The sequence below is a fragment of the Nicotiana sylvestris genome, chromosome 7 (assembly GCF_000393655.2).
Source record: "Nicotiana sylvestris chromosome 7, ASM39365v2, whole genome shotgun sequence".
NCBI lineage: Eukaryota > Viridiplantae > Streptophyta > Magnoliopsida > Solanales > Solanaceae > Nicotiana > Nicotiana sylvestris.
Window position 1 is genome coordinate 158160114 of NC_091063.1, and position 21978 is coordinate 158182091.

Below are 21978 nucleotides of genomic sequence, written 5' to 3' on the forward strand. Positions count from 1 at the left end.
GCAATGGACATTCCTATGAGACTTTCTTATGTTATTGATTTTTAGAGTTGATTTTAATAGCCAGACAAGTATGAGAGTTATTATGGCACTTTTGATACCTAGTTCAAATATTTAAAGAATTCTACTATTAGATGCCTAATTATAGAGGTTCCATTTGAATGAATAAGGGCTTTGATTTGCAGATGCATATGACCTGTATATTTCCTTGAGCATGTTAGTAGGTTTAGCTATTATTGAACATGTTAGTGGTTTGAATCATTTTGTTCTTTAAAAATTGTGCAAATGGCTAAATATGTAGTTGTTGGGGTTGTTTCTTTTCATCTACGAAATTGCTCTTCTAAAACAAGTTTGAGATTGATTGTGGACATAGTTTGGTTTATTCTAGTTATGCATTCTCGTAATATTATGCTTGTAGGAGGTTTTGGTACTTTTGATAAAGTATTTTAATTTAGTTTTGTGTCTTGTTCAATCGCAGTTATTGATTAAAATTATGATTAGCCATGAATGTTTATAGTTGAAGCCACGCATCTATTGTTTGTCCCAATTTTGGTTTAACGTGGGAGTCCAGCAATAACCTGTCGAAATGGGCCTTTGGGCATGCTCTATTGCCGTCTCCCTTGGCATGTCTCTAAGCCCTTTCACATATCGTTTGACCAATTGGGCCTGGCCTGCTTGAGGCTACAAGGCATGTTGCTGGTCCTAACCTCCCCAAATAACCAAATGATCAGTTTCAATTTAATATCATCCCCTTAAGTATTAAGCTCAATGAACATTAGCTTTGAAATAAAAGATGCAAATTCCCTTAGTCTTCTAATTAATTAATCAGCCTTTTTTCTAAATTTAGACTTGAGTTATGCCATAAACAAAATTAGACAACTCGTGGCCTTCAAGTAATTAACTTTAACCCTTTAGAATTCGAGGTGTGCCATTAGGCGCGTAATTTAAACTAACTTCCTTAAACTCGGGTGTGCATTTCATGTGACCCAAATCCGAATCTCGACAATATTGGATAAAATATGTCACGGACCGCGGGTGCATTTCATGTGGCGTGGTCCAAGGCGTGTTTTAAATAGCATTGAATCTTCTTAAAAATGATCAAAAGCGGTTAATAAATTAAAATCTACCATAGGCTAAAACATGTATTAAAATTAGATAATAAGCCAATAATAATAGATGAGCGACTGTGCTAGAACCACGGAACCCGTGAATGCCTAACACCTTCTCCCGGGTTAACAGAATTCCTTACCCGAATTTTTGTGTTCGCAGACTATAAAACAGAGTCAATCTTTCCTCGATTTGGGATTTGAGCCAGTGACTTGGGACACCATAAATTATCCCAAGTGGCGACTTTGAACTTTAAATAAATAAATCCTGTTTCTATTGTCACTTTTAGTTGGAAAAAACTCCCTTATACCTTTCGGGGTGTAGGAAAAAGGAGGTGTAACAGCTCTGACGACTCTACTGGGGACAAGAACCCAGAATCTCTGGTTCAGGGTTCAAGAATTCGAGCTTGGAATAACTGTTATATTTGTCTTTATTTATTATCTGGTTTTATTCACATGTTTGAGCCTAATGTGCTAAATATTGCTTTTTACTGCTTTGATATTGTTGAAATGTATATAAATTGTTACGAAACCCTCCTCTCTCTGAGTCTTCTAAATCATCTGGGAAGTGTGCACTTCGTGTGACTTCTCTTCTGTTATAGTCATTCCAATTTTAGAACGAGGTTCAGACAAGTTGCAAAGCCGGTGAAGCTTCTATATTCCCGGTACGCTGCCCCCCTCGGTTCGAGCTGTCCGCTCGGGTAAGCCAGGTCTAGAACAATAAACCCAAGTTTTCAAATCTAGTATAACATAGCCTCATGTCGGATCCCTAGTAGGAACGCTTGTTTGCATCATGTGCATTTTGACTTTGAGGACTCAACACAGGGCTTGGGTCCGTCTATGACAGGTACACCTGAAATTAAAAGACCATCCTGATGCATTTTGCTTGCTTATTTGATTCGGACTGCATGTTGACCGGCTTCTAGAATAAGGGAAAAATTGAGAAAAACCAAATGGAGGAGAGAGAGAGAGAGAGAGAGAGAGAGAGAGAGTAAATTACCTGCCTGTGGAAAAACTTGGTGTCCAAAATACCCCAAAACTCTGCTGAATTTTATAAAAAAAAAAGAAGAAAAAAAGCTATTTTAAAAGTTTGTGTTTTTTGTTGTGTCAAAATCAGCCGAATTACGCAAGTTTGATTCTCACCGGATGTGGATACGTAGGCAACCCACATCGGGCCCAACTATTTTTGCAAAAATAACCTAAAAAAAAATATGAAGTGTCATTGTTTTGTCATAAGTAATTAGGTGGTGCCGTTCTTGTTCAAAATAGCCAAAAATGCCCCAAAAGGCGCCGGAAGGTCATTTTTGCAAGAATAGCCACTTTGGGTTTTTAAAAAAAATTGGTTGACTAACAAAAACAGCCCTAAAAATTGTTCTTCTTATCATTATCTTGAGGTGCTAAAGGCTGTATTCGCAAGAATGTTTTGTTTTAAAATTTTGTGAAAATGAGTGTTTCTCTCTGGAGTCAAAGTAAATCACAGTCTTTTAATCAATCACCTTAAATAAATGTGCAGGATGAGCAAAAGCGGAATTCGGAAATTTTTTGAAATCTTAGGCTTGAATCCGATGTTATTTGGTTGATTCGATGTTGTTTGAGGTATTTTGGAGATTGGTGTAAGTTTGTTTAGTGGTATATGAATTGTTTGTGCTTTTGGTTGAGGTCCCGGGGGCCTCGGGGTGATTTCGGATAGTTGACGGAAATTTGGAGTTGGAGAGTTGCAGATGAAGCTGCTGAAGTCTGTCATAACCGCACATGCGGCTTGGGGACCGCATGTGCGGGATCGCAAAAGGGCCCAGAGGGTCGCAGATACGGAAATTGGCCATGGGAGCTGGAACCGCAGAAGCGGCTATTCGAGTGCACATGCGATGGCGCAGGTGCGGGTGTTTAATCGCATGTGCGGAATTGAGATTTTAAGGGAAAATTGCAAATGCGGTGCTTTGGCTGCAGATGCGGTACCGCAGGTGCGGTATAGGGACTGCAGGTGCGAGAAGCCTGGGTCACAAAGTATATAAACCCTCCTTCGCGATTTTCAGCCTTTCTTCACCATTTTTAAATCGATTTTGGAGCTTTTTTAGGGATTTTGAAGAGGGAATCCAAGGGAACTTCATTAAGGTAAGATTTTTGAACATAAAAACTCGTTCCGATGGTGTTATTTCATTGATTGGGCTTGGAATTTATGAAAATTTGTGGGTAAACATTGAAGAAACAAGGCTTGAGATTGGAGACCTTTGATTAGGGATTTTAGGGGTCATTTGTGGGCGGATTTGGGTACTTTTGATATGAATGAACTCGTGGGGGAATAAGGATTCCATTGATGTAAATTTTGTCTGATTCCGAGATGTGGGCCTGGGGTCGGGTTTGGTTAATTTCGGTATTTGTGTTGTAAATTGGTTATTTTCGAGTGGGCTTTGTTCCCTTAGCATATTTTGATGGCATAAATCAGTTTTTGGATAGACTTTGGGCATCCAGAGTCCAATTCGAGAGGAAAAGGCATCACCGGCTAGAGTTTGGACCGGTTAGAGATAAGTAATGATTGTAAATATTGTCCTGAGGGTATGAAACTCCGGATTTCACATCGTTGTGCTACTTTGAGGTGACGCACACATTAGATGACGAGTGTGGGATCGTGCACCATTGGGAATTGTGACTTAGTCTGCCCCGTATGACTATTTAACTGCGTAATTAATTGAAAAATGTTAGCTATCATCATGATTTAGGCTGAATACCATATTTAGGCCTTGTGCCAACTGTTTTGGACCCTTAGGGGATTTTTACTACTATTCCTCACTCTTTTGACTTCATATTTGTACTCAGTCATGATGTATTCTACTATTTTCATAACTCAGCCATATTTTCTCTATTTTGACATCTTAAATGATATTTTGGGCTGAGCATCATATTTTTCTGTGCCCGAGTGGCTTTTAGAGATTTTTGACTGAGTGAGGCCGATGGCCTGTGTTGTAAGGTTATTATGGGATCGGGCTGCACGCCGCATTGGTATTGTACTGATTCATGATTATGAGGCCGAGGGCCTGATTTGTTACACCACAGGGTGGCTTGATATGAGGCCGATAGTCTGTTTGATTATGCCACGAGATAGCTTATTATTGCGCTTGGGCCGTAAGGGGCCCCTCCCGGAGTCTGTACACCCCCAGTGAGTCCGGGTACCTAGTGTGAGATGTCTATAGCCCAAGGGGCTGATGTTGTTCTATGATATTGCCCGAGGGGCTGATACGAGTGATTGTGAGATAGACCGAGGGGCTAATTCTGTTGGTATTTTGCCCGAGGGGCTGATTTATGTATCTATCTTTTCACCATGTTTTCATTCACTCCTTTAAACTACTAAAAGATGTTTTAAATAGGTTTTTACTAAACTAAGGTGTTTCTACGAGCTTTTACTGTTTTAATGCATTGTTCCAGTTTTATACTGCCTCGTTGTAGCATTTTGCTGTATTTTACGTGTTTTCTTATCGCTCAGCTGCCTTTACTTTTATTACTTACTGAGTTGGCATACTCACATTACTCCCTGCACCCTGTGTGCAGATTCAGGAGTCTCGAGCCACGCTAGCGAGGGCTGATTTGCTTCCACCGCAGGCTTATTTGGAGTTGCCGAGGTAGCTGCTCGGCGTTCGCAGCCCAATGCTTCTCATTCCTATCTTTATTTTCCTTGTAATAGCTTTGTACTAGACTTTGTAGTTTTTTCATACTCTTAGACGGATGTTTATATGCTCAATGACTGGTGACACCCCGATGCCGGGCTGCGTTGTTTCCGCAATTGTTCTGTTTCACTCTTTATTTTGGAATGTATAGTTTATTTATGACTTAAAAATCAATTATTATAACTATCTTAAATGGTTTGAGGGTTTGTGTCGGCTGACCTTATTTCACGAGAGGTGTCATCACGATCGGGTTCAGTTTGGGGTCGTGACAATAATTCACCTTTATTCCATAGTAACAATCCACTCTTATTCCACCTGTTGCGGCATGCAACCCGATCCCACCGAATCAGTACAAGTTCACCCTTATTCCACCATAGCAGTGCACCCTTATTTCACCTGTTGCGGCGTGTAACCCGATCCCACCATATCAATACCAAATACTCAATGTACACAGTCAAATCAATAACTCAAATTACAAGAACATTTATGATCGATAAATACCAAGCTGAACCAAAAGGGAACCTTGTACAACATGGGAATTCACATAGGTAATACTACACAACAAGTCAAGTTTGGTAAATGGTGCAAGTAAGTCAGTTAAGGCAAGTAGTAGTGAATCATGAAAATATGAAAGGATCTAACATTATTAACAGAAGAAAATATTAATTAACAGGTAGCAAATAATCATGGAAGGCATTTAGAACATATAACATTTAAGATAGAAAAGGAGATAATTAAGGAAAAGCGGAAAATCAGGGAAAACAAGTAATTTGACGGCGTATAAGCACTTGTCACCTCGCATATACGCCGCAACACATGAAATTCACACAGCACGTAGTCCGAGGGTTTCTAATTCCCTCAAGTCAAGGTTAAACTCAGCACTTACCTTACTCTGATGTCAATTCAGAGCTCCACCGGGGCCTTTCCCCTAGAATCCGCCTCCAAACCACTCGTATCTAACCATAATTGACTCAATAATATCAAATATTGCGAAAGGAATCAATTACAATGCATAAATTTATAATTTCCAAACTTTCCCCCAAAAAGTCAAAAATCAACCTTGGGCCCGCTTGGTCAAAACCCGAAATTCGGACCAAAACCCGATTACCCATTCACCCCGAACCCGGTTATGTAATTTTTTTCGAAGTCCAACCTCAATTTGAGGTCTAAATTCCAATTTTACAAAAATCCCTAATTCTACCCAAACCCTCAATTTCTACCATGAAAATCCTAGATTTTGGGTGGAGATCTTATGAAATGTAATGGGTAATTGAAAAGAAGTAAGTTAGAATCACTTACCAACAAATTGGGGAAGAAAAGCTCTTGGGAAAATCGCCTATAGGGTTTTCTAGTTTTGAAATTTTGAAAGAATGGGCAAAATCCCATTTTTGGGACTGTTTTAATCATTGGTGTCAGGTGTTATCGCATTTGCGTGAACCCTGACGTGTTCGCGAAGAGCAAAGCTTGTTTGGCTTAAGTGATCGCGGGAGACTCCACACATTCGCGAAGGTATAGCCCGCCTAACCTCCGCGTTCGCGAGACTGGACTCGCATTCACATAGAGTCACCCCAGATTCCCTACCCCCACCTCAATACACTACACGTTCGCATAGAGCAGACCCCAGTGCTCCTCATTCCCGACCAGTGTCTTGCGTTTGCGTACAAGAAAAACCCACCCAGCCTAGTTCACTCTTGGCGATCGCGAGAGTACCTTCGCGATTGCGAAGAAGGAAACCAGATAACAGTTGAAGCTGAGGAAAACACCAGATTTTCTAAGTCTAAAACCATCCGTAGCCTATCCAAAATTCACTCGAGCCCTCGGGGCTCCAAACCAATTGTGCACACAAGTCCAAAAACCTCATACGAACTCGCTCACACGATCAAAATGCCAAAATAACGCCTAGAACTATGAATCTGACACCAAATCAAATGAAAACTTCAAGAAAACTTTAAAACTTCTATTTTAACAACCGAAATTCCGAATTACGTCAAACTAACTCCGTTTCTCACAAAATTTGACAGACAAGTCAAAAATATAGTAATGGACCTATAGTGGGCTACAAAACTAAAATACGGATCCGGTATCAACAAATTCAAACATCGGTCACTTCTTAAAAATCATTTAACCTTCAAACTTTCAATTTTTGACAAAAATGAATAACTCGAGCAAGGGACCTCCGAATTCGATTTCGGGAATATGTCCAGGTCCCAAATCACGATACGGACCCATCAGAACCATCAAAATACGGATGGGGGTCCGATTTCTCAAAACGTTGATCGAAGTTAACTCAAATAGATTTTTGAAGCAAAATGTCATATTTTATCAGTTTTTAACATAAAAGCCTTCCGAAAAAACACCCAGTCTGGGCGCACAAATAGAGGAAGGTTTAAATAAGCTATTAGAGGCTTTGAAACACAGAATTAGGTTCTAAAACTCTAGATGACCTATCGGGTCATCACATTGACAAGTTTGTAACGGCCCATGTCGAAGCCAAGAAGGACGAGGTGAGAGTGAACGACATATTTGCCATTAAATAGGACCTAGGGGAGGGCTAGAGGGACTTTCTATCCCAATTCAACCGAGTAAGGATGACCGAAGGATGGCGGGCGCAACCTTTCAGAACGGGCTGAGCATGGATGGTTCGAGAGCAACTAGGAAATTATTGAATCGGCTAATGAAGTATCCCCCAAACACTTGGGACGAAATTCACAACACTTATTGTGCCGAGGTCCAAGCATATGAGGATGACCTCAATGGTCCAACTCGACCTCAGTACAGATCAAATCCAGAAAGAATTGAAGAAACGACGCCAGAAGAGATCTCGCAGTTCGACAACCTAACAGGGAACGACATTAACCATATGTCAGAATGGCTGCAGCGACCTTCCCCCGCTATGAAGAAGGCCCGTCTATACCAAAGATAGGGACTCATCGGAATGAAAAAGGTATGCCCCATTTATTATTCGCTAACAATTTTTTGTCACCTATAGAGATAGTCTATGCTCTGGAGAAGCTCGGACAAAATGTAAAATAGTCTCAAAAGATGAGATCAAATCCGAGTACCAGAAAGTCCGATGCCTTCTGCGAGTTCCACCAAGAACGAGGGCACAAAACTGAAGATTGCATCGCCCTAAGGCAGGAAGTCGTAAAGATGTTACGACAAGGACACCTCAAAGAGTTGTTGAGTGACAGGGGGAGAACTAATTTCGCTAGAGGACACGAGCAACACCAAGGACTACCAAAGTTTCCCTTACCACTCGTACCATCCATATGATCATTGCCTCCATCAACAATGTAAAATTCACCTCTACCCACAAGCTCGAGCGGTCAATCACCCACAAATGATACGGCAAACTCGAAGAGAGTATCATCTTTGATAAGTCAGATGCCGACGGTTTGACTTTTCCTCAAAATGATGCCCTTCTTATTGCTTTACAAATTTTAAATATCGATGTGAGACGCATTATGGTAGATGACGGGAGTGGCGTGTCCATTATTCATCCTTGAGTACTTGCGTAAATGAAACTCGAAGATAAGATAGTACCGCGTTGCATCACGCTAACTGATTTTCACAATGTAGTTAAGCGAACATCTAGAAAAATTACACTCCCCATTTTGGCCAGTAGCATAACTCTGGAAACCACATTCCACACCATGGACCAAGACACAGCATACAACACCATAATAGGACGGCCATGGATACACCCCCATGAAAGTCGTTCCCTCTAGCTTATAACAAGTCATCAAATTCCCAACTCCATGGGGAATATTCAGTATACGAGGGAAACAACGCAAATCCCGAGAATACTACCACATTGCTCTATATAGCATGACCACCCAGCAAAAAAGAGACAAGGAAAAAGAACCATAAGAATCCGCATGGTCGAGGTCGGAATATGATAATAGCGGGGATGACATCAAAGACCCTGATATGGTCGAAGCTGCAGGATCGACCATAGAAGACCTCAACCCCGTCCAATTAGACCTCAACGACTGCAACAAGAAGACTTACATCGGCTACAAACTACAGGAACCGGGTAAATTTCATTAATTCTTAATAGTTAACGCAGATTTTTTTGCTTTCTGCCATGTAGATATGATAGGCATATCACAGGAAATCGCCATGCATAAAATTGAACGTCAACCTATTCCACACCTTAATGGGACAGGTCAAGCATAAGTTTAACTCCACAATTAATGATGCAATACGCGAAAAGGTGGAAAAACTTTTAGAAAATGGTTCCATAAGTGAGTTGAGGTATCCCAAGTGGGTCGCCAACATGGTCATGGTGAAAAAGAAGAATGGAAAATGGTGGATGTGCGTGGATTTCACGGATTTGAACAAAGAATGCCTCAAGGATCTGTTCTCGTTACCTCACATCGACCAACTCATCGACATAACGGTCGAGCATGAACTACTAAGCTTCTTAGACGCTTACTCAGGTTATAATCATATCCTCATGGAAGAAGAGGACCAGGGCAAAAACACATTCATCACCCATCAAGGGACGTACTACTACAGGGTCATGCCCTTTGGGCTAAAGAATGCGGGGGAAACTTATCAAAGGTTGGTGACAAGGATGTTCAAGGACCAGCTCAGCAAAACGATGGATATATTTATAGACGACATGTTGGTCAAGTCCAAACGAAAATAATACCACATCGACCATCTGAAAGAAACATTCGACATACTCAGGGAAGTTTCTAGGTTTCCTTGTATCACAACGAGGGATCGAGGTCAATCTTGACCAAATCAAAGCTATCGAGGGGATACCAAAATGCTTAACCACCAAAAAATAGGTTCAATGTTTGATTGACCGCATTGCCGCCCTATCAAGGTTCATCTCACGATCGCCGGACAGGTGCCACAAATTCGTTGGCATACTTAAGAAAGATAACGGCCTCAAGTAGACTTCTGAGTGCATCTAGGCCCTGAAAGAACAAAAGGCATACCTGTCGTCGCCACCCTTGCTTTCAAAAATGGAGCCGAAGGAGCGCCTCCTCATTTACCTAGATGTATCCGAAGTAGCTATCAGCACAATACTGGTTCGAGAAAATAAAGGTACGCAATCCCCCATCTATTATATTAGCAAAACATTAGTCGATGCCGATACGAGGTACCCTCACCTCCAGAAACTGGCTTTGGCCTTAGTCGTAGCTTCATGAAATCTTAGACCATATTTCCAATGCCACCCCATCGTGGTCGTCACGACTTTCCCCTAAGAAGAATTTTGCATAAACCTGAGCTATCGGAAAGGCTGGCCAAATGGGCTATCGAGCTAAGCGAGCCTAATATCATGTACCAATCACGAACAATGACAAAGTCGCAAGTTCTCGCTGACTACGTCGCCGACTTCACCGCAAAAATAATGCCCGAAGTTGAAAGGGAAATCGACCCAACTTCCACCCAAGCACAAGACCTTTGGGTCCTATACATCGATGGTGCCTCCAACGCATTGGGATCCGGATTAGGACTTGTACTCGAATTCCCAACAAGCAAAATAATTTGCCGGTCCATAAGGTGCCCGGATATGACTAACAACGAGGTTAAGTATGAGGTTGTAATTGTAGGTTTGAGACTAGCACTCAAGTGTGGGGTAAATTGGTTAAAACTATGTTGTGATTCCTAACTCGTAGTCAACCAAGTCACAGGGACTTTCAAAATCAAGGAACGAATATTGAAAAAGTATCAAACCGAAATCTGCAAGCTGCTGCCCGAGTTCGACGAATACCAGCTCGACCAAATTCTATGAGCACAAAACACTGAGGTAGATCGCTTTGCTAAACTAGCCGCAACCACCAAAAACATCACAACTGGAGACAAAAACGTGGTCCACCTCCTCAACTCATCGCTTAACCAAGTCGAGGTAAGAACCATAAACTTAACTTGGGACTGGAACAAACATATTATTACATACTTGCAGGACGACACACTCCCAGATGATAAAAAAGGCCAAGAAATTGAGAATGCAAGCGGTGAGATACATTATCCTCCACAACGACCTGTATAGTAGAACTTATGGCGAACCTTTAACATAATTCTTGGGCCCAAATCAAACTTGATGCTTCCTTGAAGAAGTCCACGAAGGCCATTATGGGGCTCACTCCAAAAATCGGGCACTGGTCAGATGCCTCGTACGGGCAGGGTATTACTGGCCTACCATGAAAAAAGAGGCTGTAAACTTCGTAAAGAGATGCGAGCAATGCCAAAAGTATGCCCAATGATTCACCAAGCGGGAGAACACCTTCATTCGGTCACCTCACCTTGGTTGTTCATCAAATAGGGAATGGACATCGTGTCCCCCTCCCGACAAGGCGAGGTAACATACGATTCCTTTTGGTTTTAACTAACTATTTCTCTAAATGGGTGGAAGCAGGAGCATTCGCCCAAATACGGGAACATGAAGTAATCACCTTTATATGGAGAAACATCATATCCGGTTCGGCCTTCTTAAAGAGATCAGCTGCGATAACGGATCCCAGTTTATGGGAAAGAAAACTGCTGAGTTCTTTGAGAAATGTCATATCAAAAGGATACTCTCGACAACGGGCAAGCAAAGTCATCCAACAAGTCGATACTGAACATCATGAAGAAAAAGCTTGAAGACGCCAAGGGACTGTGGCCAGAAATACTACCAGAAGTACTATGGGCTTACCGAACAACTCTAAAGACGAGCATAAGAGTGACACCCTACTCTTTGGTCTATGGGACCGAGGTAATAATACTAGTTGATGTTGAAGAACCCAACCTAATGTACTCCCATGAGAGCGGTACAAGCAACGATGAGAGCAGAAGGTAGGATTTCGACGAAGTTGACGAATGAAGAGATATGACCTATATAAGAATGATCGCCCAAAACAAAAGGCAAAACCTATTATAACAAGAAAGCAAAGGGCAGGCCGCTTAAAGTTGGGGACTACATACCTAAGGCTAAAACATAAGCGAGCAAAGACCTTAGGAAAGGCAAGTTGGGAACAAATTGGGACGGCCCGTACAAAATCACAGCAAAAGCAACAATGGAAGGAAAGCTACTACTAAACAACTGGGATATTAGCCACCTCAAATACTTCAACTTTTACGAGATAAAGTGTTCCCCAAGTCATACTCTTTTTCCCTCACTTGAGTTTTGTCCTAGTTGGGTTTTCTCAATGAGGTTTTTAACGAGGCGATGAAGGGAATACTTTAAGCTGAAGTACACAAAGATGGGGTCGCGACTGCTAATTCATTACTCGACCTCTCGAACACTCTCCAGGTGAATTAACAAAAGGGACTAGATAGACTGGGACTGAGACTGGAATGCCACCCAACGCCCAAAAAATCTATGAATTTTCTCCAACTATGTAATAAAAGCAATAATGCCAAGACAATAAACTTTACAATTATCAGCACACCTTTCTTAATTTTAGGTCACGTTCGACCTTGTTCAAACTGACACCTACTGGCCCTTGACCATAATAAAATTTAGATTAAGTTCGACCTTGTTCGAACTAACACCTACTAGCCCTTGGCCATAATAAAATTTAGGTTACGTTCGACCTTGTTCGAACTAACTCCTATTGACCCTCGAACATAATAAAATTTAGGTTACGTTCGACCTTGTTCGAGCTACACCTACTGGCAATCGACCATAATAAAATTTATGTTACGGTCTACCTTGTTCAAACTAACACCTGCTGGACCTTGGCCATAAATCTAAATTACATTCGACCTTGTTCGAACTAACACCTAGCGGACCTCGGCAATATTCTAACACATAAAGAAAGAGCCAAGGTAGCCAAGCAACAAAAGCAAAAACATACAAGTATGGAAAGCGAACTACAGGAAAAGAAGTAGATGCAAAAAATAAATTGGGCATTTCCCACGTAAAAAATCCGTTACAAAGGCTCATGAAGATACTGCCAAAGAATGCACAAATTTACCAAAAAAAAGAAGAAAAACTGTTGATCACTACCATCATGACCTTCTACGCCTTCGATGCCTTGGTTACCTCCACTCATGCCGTCTACACCCTCATAATAAGCGATGTTGTACCAAGCGTCATCCTTAACCGATCCATGCCTTTATCGTCCTCCTTATCAGCCTCAGGAGTAGTAGGATCATACTTATGACTGGCTCAAGCATCACGGGCCTTAACATGAACACCCTCGAGGTCGACCTCAGAAACGGATCCTACCTTATGCAAATCTTGATATACATCCAGTTGAGCCTCATCATGAATCCACTCCTCATATAATTCTCGAGGAACGTTGGGAAAGTCTGAAGTATGAGAATAAGATGGTTGTACAAGCAGCTGAACCTTCTCAACTTCCAACAAGACAACCCGACCATGAAGGAGGGCGTTATTTTTCTCCAGCTCTCCGACCCTACCCTCCAGTCATTCCTCCTTAGCCTTCGCCAAGGACTGGTCATTCTCCCGCTCATCTTGGACGGCGTTGTGCGTAAGCTCAAGCACCTCCAATCTTCTCTGAGCATCTAATCAAAGAGACTCTGCCTTCTCAAGCTCACTTTGCTTCTTAGAAACTTCACCATTAAGGCCCTCTAACTAAAGCCGACATTCCGTCAATCGCCTACGCAACTCGACCACTTGTTCTTGAAGGTCAATGCATTGGGCCTCCATGCTTTTACTAACCTCAAGCTCCTCTTTTACATCTCAATGTCCCTTCAAGGACACTGCATTTCTCAATGGACTTCACCAGCTCATCATCTTCTCCTTTAACTTGTTTCGAAGGGCCTGCATGTCGCCACCCTCGTTGAGCCACCGGTAAAACTCCCCATACTTGCATCGATACTCAAAGTACTTCTTTTTGAGTCTTACAAAAAGTTTCCTACGCCTTTCCTCCCTTCAGGTGTTGTCGATCTCCAAAATCATAGTCTGCAACCATAAAAAGAAAAGAAACGAGTCAGAAACAAAAAACAAAGAAAAAAAAAAACAGGTCACTGAAAACTCACTCTAAAGGAAAGGCCAGCAATACTCCTCGTTAAAGTAGTGTCACTCAACTCCTTAAGAGTCTTACCCTCTATCTCGGAACAGAGGGGCCTAGGACGGGGACCACTTCCTCCATATTCTTCAATAAATCGCGATCCATAGGGATCGCAATGGTCCTCGTAGACCCTCCAACCTCACCTCGAGTTGGGTAAATCCTTCCGCCACCATCTTCAGGTCGCCCGCATTGACGTTCGAACCCATCTCATAGCCTTCCTCAGCAACGTCTTTGCCTCTCTCATCGACCGGTAAAGAAGTATCATCAGTTAGTCAAGAAGTTGACAAATTCCTCTTGCCGTGAAGTATCAAGGAATCCAATGACTAACTCTTCTACTTCCATTATCGCAGAAAGAATAGACATACCCACATATCGTCCTCAGAATATCTGATACTAATTCGACGTCATCCTTGATGAAAATGGTCATCATCTCACTGAGCAAAAAGTCACTCCTATTAAATCAAAATCCCAAGAAACCCTTCACTAATATCTACGGACCTCATTTTCTGAGGCATTACGTCTTCCTTGCCAAGTGCGAGCTCGTCGTCTTCATCTATAAGACGGTATAAGAAGGGGGTCGAGGTTCTCGTGGTCGAGGAAGGAATAAATGTAGCAGTAGGAAAATAAGGGAATGATTAGAGGTAGCTGAGGGCGAGGAAGGGATCAGGTCACGAACATAGATGGATGCAATCGAAGTAGGGGCGAAAGCCGAAGGCTTAGTTTTTTTCCTCTTTCGAAATGCGGGCGCATGGGCTTTCAATTTCCTCGAAGCTAAAGGTTAACCAATGAAGAAGGAAAAATCAACAAGGATAACCAAAAGATGAAAATAAGTAAAACATCGGTAACAACATATATGACTCACCAGCCGAAGGGGGATGAGGCCCAAAGTTCTTCAAAAAGCCAAACCATTCACGAATCCCGACGATGTGAGGGAAGATTCGACCGACCCAGCCGGATATGTCCTCGATAGAAGGAGGGGACAAGGTTTTAGCTACACGAGAAAAAGAGGAGAAGTCAAAACCCATGACCAAACAAACAAAAGTTATATACACGCATATAAGAAAAGTAAGTACTCATAATTGCAGTTCCAGGCCTCAAGAAAGCCATCAACACTGGCTACCACGTCCTTGGTTCTGATGAAGAAAAAATTAAACCAAAACCAACGGCTGACTTTATCATCCATCTTCACCAATAAACCTTTACCTCCTTGGAGGCGAAGGTTCAACATCGTCCCCCTATAAAAGATGGGGGACGAACATGTGGATCAGATGTCGAAGAGAGAGTTCGATTCCCACCAGCTCCACAAATTTAGTAAGCATCCTTATGACCTTGTAAACGTACGACACGATCTGAGCCGGGAAAATTTTGTAATAGCGGCAGAATTCCTCCACTAGCGAAAGGAGAGAAAGGGTATAGCCGAGCTGAAAAGGGTAGGCGTAGAAGGCACAATGCCCAGGGTGATGGACCCGCACTATATCCCCTTCGACCAGGACCAAATCCACATGGTCAAAAAGGCTGAACTTAGCTTTAATATCTATCAAATCAGCCTCTGTCATCTCGGATTTGAAGTTTCTAGGTTCGACGTCAAGTGACTTGGAGAAGTTAGATCTTAAATCAAGGTTGCAAGGAACTATCTCCTCCACCATAGGGAAATTTTCATCCTTGATGACGAAAGGGATGCTCCCCACATAAGGAGGGAACACCATCGATAGAGGGATCACTTCTCTTCCCTCTCTAGAATCAGAAGGTACGTTAGACATATTTCTACAAAAGAGAAAGAGTTAACTATGATGACCTAATAGGTCATTTTTAATTTAACCTTCATTTATGTATTTCTAGACCTCAAATAGCTCCATTAACCCTTCATCGATTTGTGTGCGCAATCCGTATCTATTTTCGGAAACTTTTTATGTGAAAAACCAAAGAAAATATGAAATTTTGCCTTTAAAATTTATTTGAGTTGACTTCGGTCAATATTTTAAGCAAATCGACCCAAATCAGTATATTGATGGTTTTGGTAGATCCGTATCATGATTTGGGACTTGGGCATATGTCCGGAATCAAATTTGAAAGTCCCTAGCTTGAATTATCTCCATTTGACGGAAACTAAAAATTTAAAAGCTTAAAAAATTCCTAAATTTGGCCATAATTGGATTTATTTGATATCGGGTCCTAAGTTGGATTCCGAGAGTTTGATCAACTTCGTAACATATTTATAATTAATGTACAAAATTTGAAGTAATTTCGAGGTTTGTAGGCACGTTTTCCATTAGTTTTTGAAAAAAATAAAAGGTTTGATTTTATAAAGCTTGAATTTCTAAAGTTTGATCGGAGATTTGACTTTGAGAAAACTTCTCTGAAATAGAGTTTTGATAATTTTAATAGCTTTGTATGGTGATTTCAGACTTAGGCGCATGTCCAGATTTGGATTTGGATGTCTGTACGACAATTCAGCGCATTTTGGCGAAAGTTAGAAAATAAAAGATTTTTGAAAAGTTTGACCGTGAGTTAAATTTATTACTATCGAGGTCAGAATTTGATTCTGAAAATTAAAACAACTCCATTATTTCATTTATGACTTATGTGCAAAATTTAAAGTCATTCCGGAATGATTTGATACGTTTCGGTGCAACATATAAAAGTGGGAAGATTTGAAACCTCATAATTCGATTTAATGCGCGATTCATAATTTCGGCATTGTTTGATGTGGTTTGAAGTCTCGAGTAAGTTTGTATTGTATTTTGGGACAAGTTGGTATAATTGGTTAAGTCTCGAGGGCCTCATGTGTATTTCGGAAGGTTAACGAATTGGATTTTTGGACAATAGGAGCTGCTGGAATTTCTGTTAAGCTGAAGTTGCGCAGCAGCTGGTGTGCTTGCTTCTGTGGCAGCTTTATCATAGAAGCGACCTCGCAGAAGCGATTGGGAAGGGGGACGAGAGAGAGGTCGCGGGTGCGATGCATTTTACGCACCTGCGCGATCGTAGAAGCGATTCCGAACAGAACATAAGCATCGAAAATCAGTCCTTCCTTCATTTCGATTCAGAATTTGGGAGCTTATATCTTGCACTCTATAAAGAATTTGGAGATGATCCAAAAATAAAAGTTATAGCCGTTTGTGTCTAGTTCTTAAAAAGTTAACCTATTTGTCAATTGGAGTTGTTTACAAAAAGTTATGATCGATTTACTAAAACCTAATACTGCAGTTTTCACTGCAATTTCTGCTTGGAAATAGGTTGAAATAGGTCGCATTTTAAAGATGTGACCTACCTGGGGCAGAAGCTATATTTCGGGGTTTTGGCCATTTTAACACATTTGAAGCTATAGAGCTCAGATTGAAGCGATTTTGAGGCGATTTTCACCATATGGATTGAGATAAGTGTTCAATACCCAAAAGTGATTATACTTCATGATTCCATGGTTATTTTCACCAATTATTAGTGAATCAAATGGAAGAAATTGGAGAAATTTGTAAACTTTTTCAAAAATAAAAATTTAAGATTTGAAGGTTGATTCATTATCAGTTTGATGAAATTGGTTTGGTTGAACTCGTATCGGAATAGGCGTTCAGATTTCGTGAAAATTATGTCGAGTTCCAAGAGGCGAGCCTCGCGTTGACTTTCGGTTGCCTTTTAGAATAAAATTGGAAATCGATGTATTATTATCCGAATTTTTTTTCTATGAATTTTAATTAATTTATAAAAATATTTTGATTAGATTGGAGCCGTCCGAACGTCGTTTCGCATAAGAGGGCTATTTTGGGATATCGGCCTAACTCCGTTAAGTTGAGTGTCTTGTCTAATTTTGTGGGGGGGGGGGAACCATCCCTTAGGATTTGAGATGATTGTGTCGTTCGTGTTATGTGAAGGTCGTGTACGCGAGGTGACGAGTGGGCACACGACCTATATGTGGTATTTGACCGATTTGGACCGTTAGGCTCCTTTTATACAATTGATTGTAAAAATCGTTTCATGATTATATCTTTTGTTATTAGAATTGTTTGTACGTGCTTTAGTTAAAATTGTTAGCACATGTTCCATCCCTGTTGTCAAGTTCACCCTTATATGCTAATTGTAGATCATAATCACTTGTTGAATTCCTACTTTATCTGCTACATGACTTTATGATTATTTACAATAACAACATGTTGGCCCAAGAACAGGTGAAGTTTTGAAGAATGACAAATGAACTCAGTCATGGATCAGGTCCATCTTGTGAAGCACTGTCATGATCAACCTACACATGTGAGATGTACGTGAAGGAGATAAGTCCTACTAATCAAGCAGTAATATCTCCTGATCTGATCGAAAAGATTGCATATTAGATAAGGGGAGAAAGTTTCCTTATATGAAGAGAACACAATCTGGATAAAGAAAGTGTTAGAGTTTGATATCTTTAAGGACTCAACTACGATAGAAAATCAGAAATTGAGTCCCAATCAAACTCTGACTTCTAACCTATTAAATGACAGTGATTGTTCTCTTTTACATGTATTGCACGAACGCAAAAGTTAAACTAAATTGAAAGCAAAAGAGCAAGATGTTTTTTCAAGCAATTTATGTGAGATTTGAGTGTGCACTCCAAAAGCTACTTGAACGAGATAGAAGAAACAGTTCCATTGTGTTTTTTCTTATTCCAGTTCAATTGTAGTAGGTGGTTTGAAGTTGTACCTTTCAGCTTTCATAGAAGCAATTATATTAGGTACTTTGAGTGTTCAAGTTATAAGCTAACTTAAAGTTGTCGTAACAGTTTAGGTTGTGTGCCACAACGGGATTAGAGTTAATCCTTAGGTTTACAAAGTGTTTTTGTAAATGCTATTTTGGCTCAGTGATTTAAGTGGAAGTTTGGGAAATCCTACTGAGTAGTAGGTCGTGGTTTTTTCACCTTTTGAGCCAGGTGTTTTCCACATAAAATCTCTGTGTTCTTTATTTTATGTACTCTTTATTCCGCAAACCGTAGTAGTTAGAACACCTAGAAGAACCAGGTTCTTCTAGAGCGAAAATTGGGTACCACACAAATCACCCCCTGTTGTGTGGTATTGACGTTTAGAACATCAATTGGTATCAGAGCGATTTATCCTTGAAGAGGCTAACACCTTAGGAAAAGATCAACATGAGTGGTGCACCTGGGAATTGGGAAGGGCAATCCACTGCTAGGCCTCCACTTTTCAATGATCAGTACTATTTGTAGTGGAATAACGGGATGAGGGATCACATCATAGGAGAAGACTATGAACTCTGGGACATAGTCACTGATGGTCCTCTAGCAACTACTAAGAAGAATGCTAAAGGAGTGGATGTGCCAAAGACAAGATCTGACTGCACAGTTGAAGACCTGAAGAAGTGGGAGAAGAATGCCAAGGCCAAGAAATGGCTTGTGTGTGAACTAGGTCCAGATGAGTACAGTAGAATTCAAAGTTGTACCACTGCTAAGGAAATCTGGGACACTTTGCAAGTGGCTCATGAAGGAACACCTCAGGTGAAGAGGTCCATAGGAACACTGCTGTATTCTCAGTATGAGAATTTCACCATAAAGGAAAGAGAAACCATCCAAGAGATGTATACAAGGTTCACCATACTGACAAATAAATTCAAGTCTCTTGGAAGAATTATTCTTGAAGAAGACAAAGTTGAGAAGATTTTGACAAGAGTTTTGCCAGTCTCTTGGGAAAGCAAAATCACTGCTATTCAGGAATTAAAGAACATTGCTACCCTCAAGCTGGATGAACTAATCGGAAACCTTACTGCCTATGAACTGAGAAGGCAAACCATGAAAATGGATGCACCAAAGAAGGAAAGAAGTCCGGCTCTCAGAATTGCTGAAGGTTCAGATCTGGAGGATGATGAAATGGCTATGATCACAAGAGATTTCAAAAAGTACCTGATGAGAGGAAAGGGTTCTTCAAGAGGTACAACCTTTAACAAACCAAGGGCTCCTGAGAAACAGACCAATGAAGGTTGCTACAAGTGTGGTAAGACTGATCACCTGATCAAGAATTGCCCTTAATGGGAAATTGGGTGGAAGAAGGAAAGGTCTTAACAAAGGAACATGAATAAGGAACAGGTTCAACCAAAAAGGAACAAAGGATCAAAAAAGGCTATGGTTGCTACCTGGGGAGAAACATCAGATAAGGACTCAAAAGATGAAGCTGGAGATGAACAAGCACTTATTGCCATCGGAGAATCAAATGATGAATAAGATGTAAGTATTCTTCATCTCAAAGACAAGATTAAATTCATGTCTAAAGAGAGGTTGTCTGAGCTACAGCTAGACTTCATTGATGAGTTTGAGATAATTAACAATGAGAAGGAAGAGTTGTCTAGGGAATGTATGATCCTAAAAGCCAAGTGCAAAAATCTAGAGTCTAGGGCTAATGAGAGTGAAAGTGAAAATACTGAGTTGAAGAACCAGGTTCTTAAACTTGATACTAGTGTCCTAGAACTTAGGTCTGAGAACTTAAAACTGAAACTAGGAACAGGAAAGAAGAAAACTGATCACACACATCTCACCCTAGAAGAAAACTTAGGAAAAATGAAGGATGAGTTGTACATGAAAGATGAGCATGTAAGAGTATTAAAAGAAGATCTAGGGAAGGTAAAACATGAACTAGACAGAACTTGCAAATAGAACAAGGATTATGATGCACTCTCCTAGCTACAAGAACATCACAGTAGCAACAAAAAATGATTTGGTTATGGGACTCAAGCACCTAAGTGGGATCCTAAAAGCAAGTACCTCACTCTTCCTGAGAACAAAATTTGCACACACTGTGGCAAGACTGGCCATTACAAAAATGAATGTAATGTAAAAGAAAAGGCCAGTCAAAAGAACAAAACTTTTGTTCAAGAAAAAAATAGGCTGTCTGGGTGGGCTAAAAGGAATCTGATTTATCTCTTTGCCTATAGAAAGGGACCCAAACTAGTTTGGGTTCCTAAGACTAGCCCTTGATTTCTTTTTGCAGGTCCAAGTGAAGGGAAGTAGCCAAATATGGTACATGGATAGTGGCTGCTCAAAACATATGACTGGAAGCAAGAACTAGTTCCTTTCACTTGAGGACTTAAGGGGAGGCAATGTCTCCTTTGGAAATGGGAAGAAAGGTGAGATCATTGGGGTTGGAAAAGTAGGTAAGACAGACTCTCACTCCATTGAGAATGTCTACCTGATAGATAGCTTGAAATACAGCCTGATCAGTGTGTCACAACTATGTGATAGAGGTAACCTTGTAGCATTCACCTATACTAAATGCTTTGTGATTAACCTTACCACTAACAAGATTGTTTTGCAGGGAAAAAGAGTTAACGATATTTACATTATAGATTTGTCTACTCTCTCAGAAAATGAACTAACCTGCCTAAGTGTGCTGGATAATAATCCACTCCTGTGGCACAAAAGACTTGGTCATGCCAGTCTGAATCAACTAAACAAATTGGTTTCTAAGGACTTGGTAATAGGGTTACCCAACATCAAGTTCAAAGAAGACAAAATTTGTAAGGCCTGTGCAAGAGAGAAGTAGGTAAGATCATCTTTCAAAAGCAAGAAAATGGTAAGCACATCCAAGTCGTTGGAACTGGTCCATATGGATCTCTGTGGTCCAATGAGAACCATGAGCAGAAGAGGAAAGAAATATGTAATGGTACTTGTTGATGATTATTCTAGATTTACCTAGGTACTATTTCTAACATTTAAAGATGAAGCATTTGACATGTTCACTGCCTTTGTTAGAAAAACTCAGAAATAATTAGGAAATCAACTTGCATCAATTAGGTTTGATCATGGAACTGAATTTGAAAATGCTAAGTTTGTTGAATTTTGTGATGAAAATGGTATAGTTCATAACTTCTCTGCCCTTAGGACCCCTTAACAAAATGGAGTAGTTGAAAGAAAGAACAGGACTCTTGAAGACATGGCTAGGACTATGCTTCTTTCTAGTAAACTGCCCCATAGCTTCTGGGCAGAGGCTGTAAACACTGCATGTTACATTATCAATAGATGCATGACTAGACTTCTTATATAGAAGACTCCCTATGAGTTACTTAAAGGGAGAAAACCAAATATATCTCATCTTAGGGCATTTGGATGCAAGTGCTTTGAGCACAATAATGGAAAAGACTCCCTAGGTAAGTTTGATCCCAGAAGTGATGAGGGAATATTCTTGGAATATTCTTTACATAGCAAAGAATATAAAGTGTTCAACAAAAGAACTTTGTGTGTAGAATAAAGTGTACATATAGTATTTG

General features: G+C 40.6%; 1 protein-coding gene across 1 annotated transcript; it reads left to right on the forward strand.

Moving 5' to 3' along the window:
- The first annotated feature begins 18943 nt into the window (after window positions 1–18943).
- Window positions 18944–19939, forward strand: LOC138874012 (uncharacterized). The gene is made up of 2 exons (XM_070152512.1): window positions 18944–19399; window positions 19805–19939. The coding sequence occupies exons 1-2, from the start codon at window positions 18944–18946 to the stop codon at window positions 19937–19939; spliced, it is 591 nt and encodes a 196-aa protein (XP_070008613.1).
- The last annotated feature ends 2039 nt before the right edge of the window (window positions 19940–21978 follow it).

Coding starts and splice junctions, on each gene's coding strand:
- LOC138874012 (XM_070152512.1), top strand. CDS start 18,944: ATGAGGGATCACATCATAGGAGAAGACTATGAACTCTGGGACATAGTC. Junction 19,400..19,804: donor TTTTGACAAGAGTTTTGCCA/GTCTCTTGGGAA, acceptor AATAAGGAACAG/GTTCAACCAAAAAGGAACAA.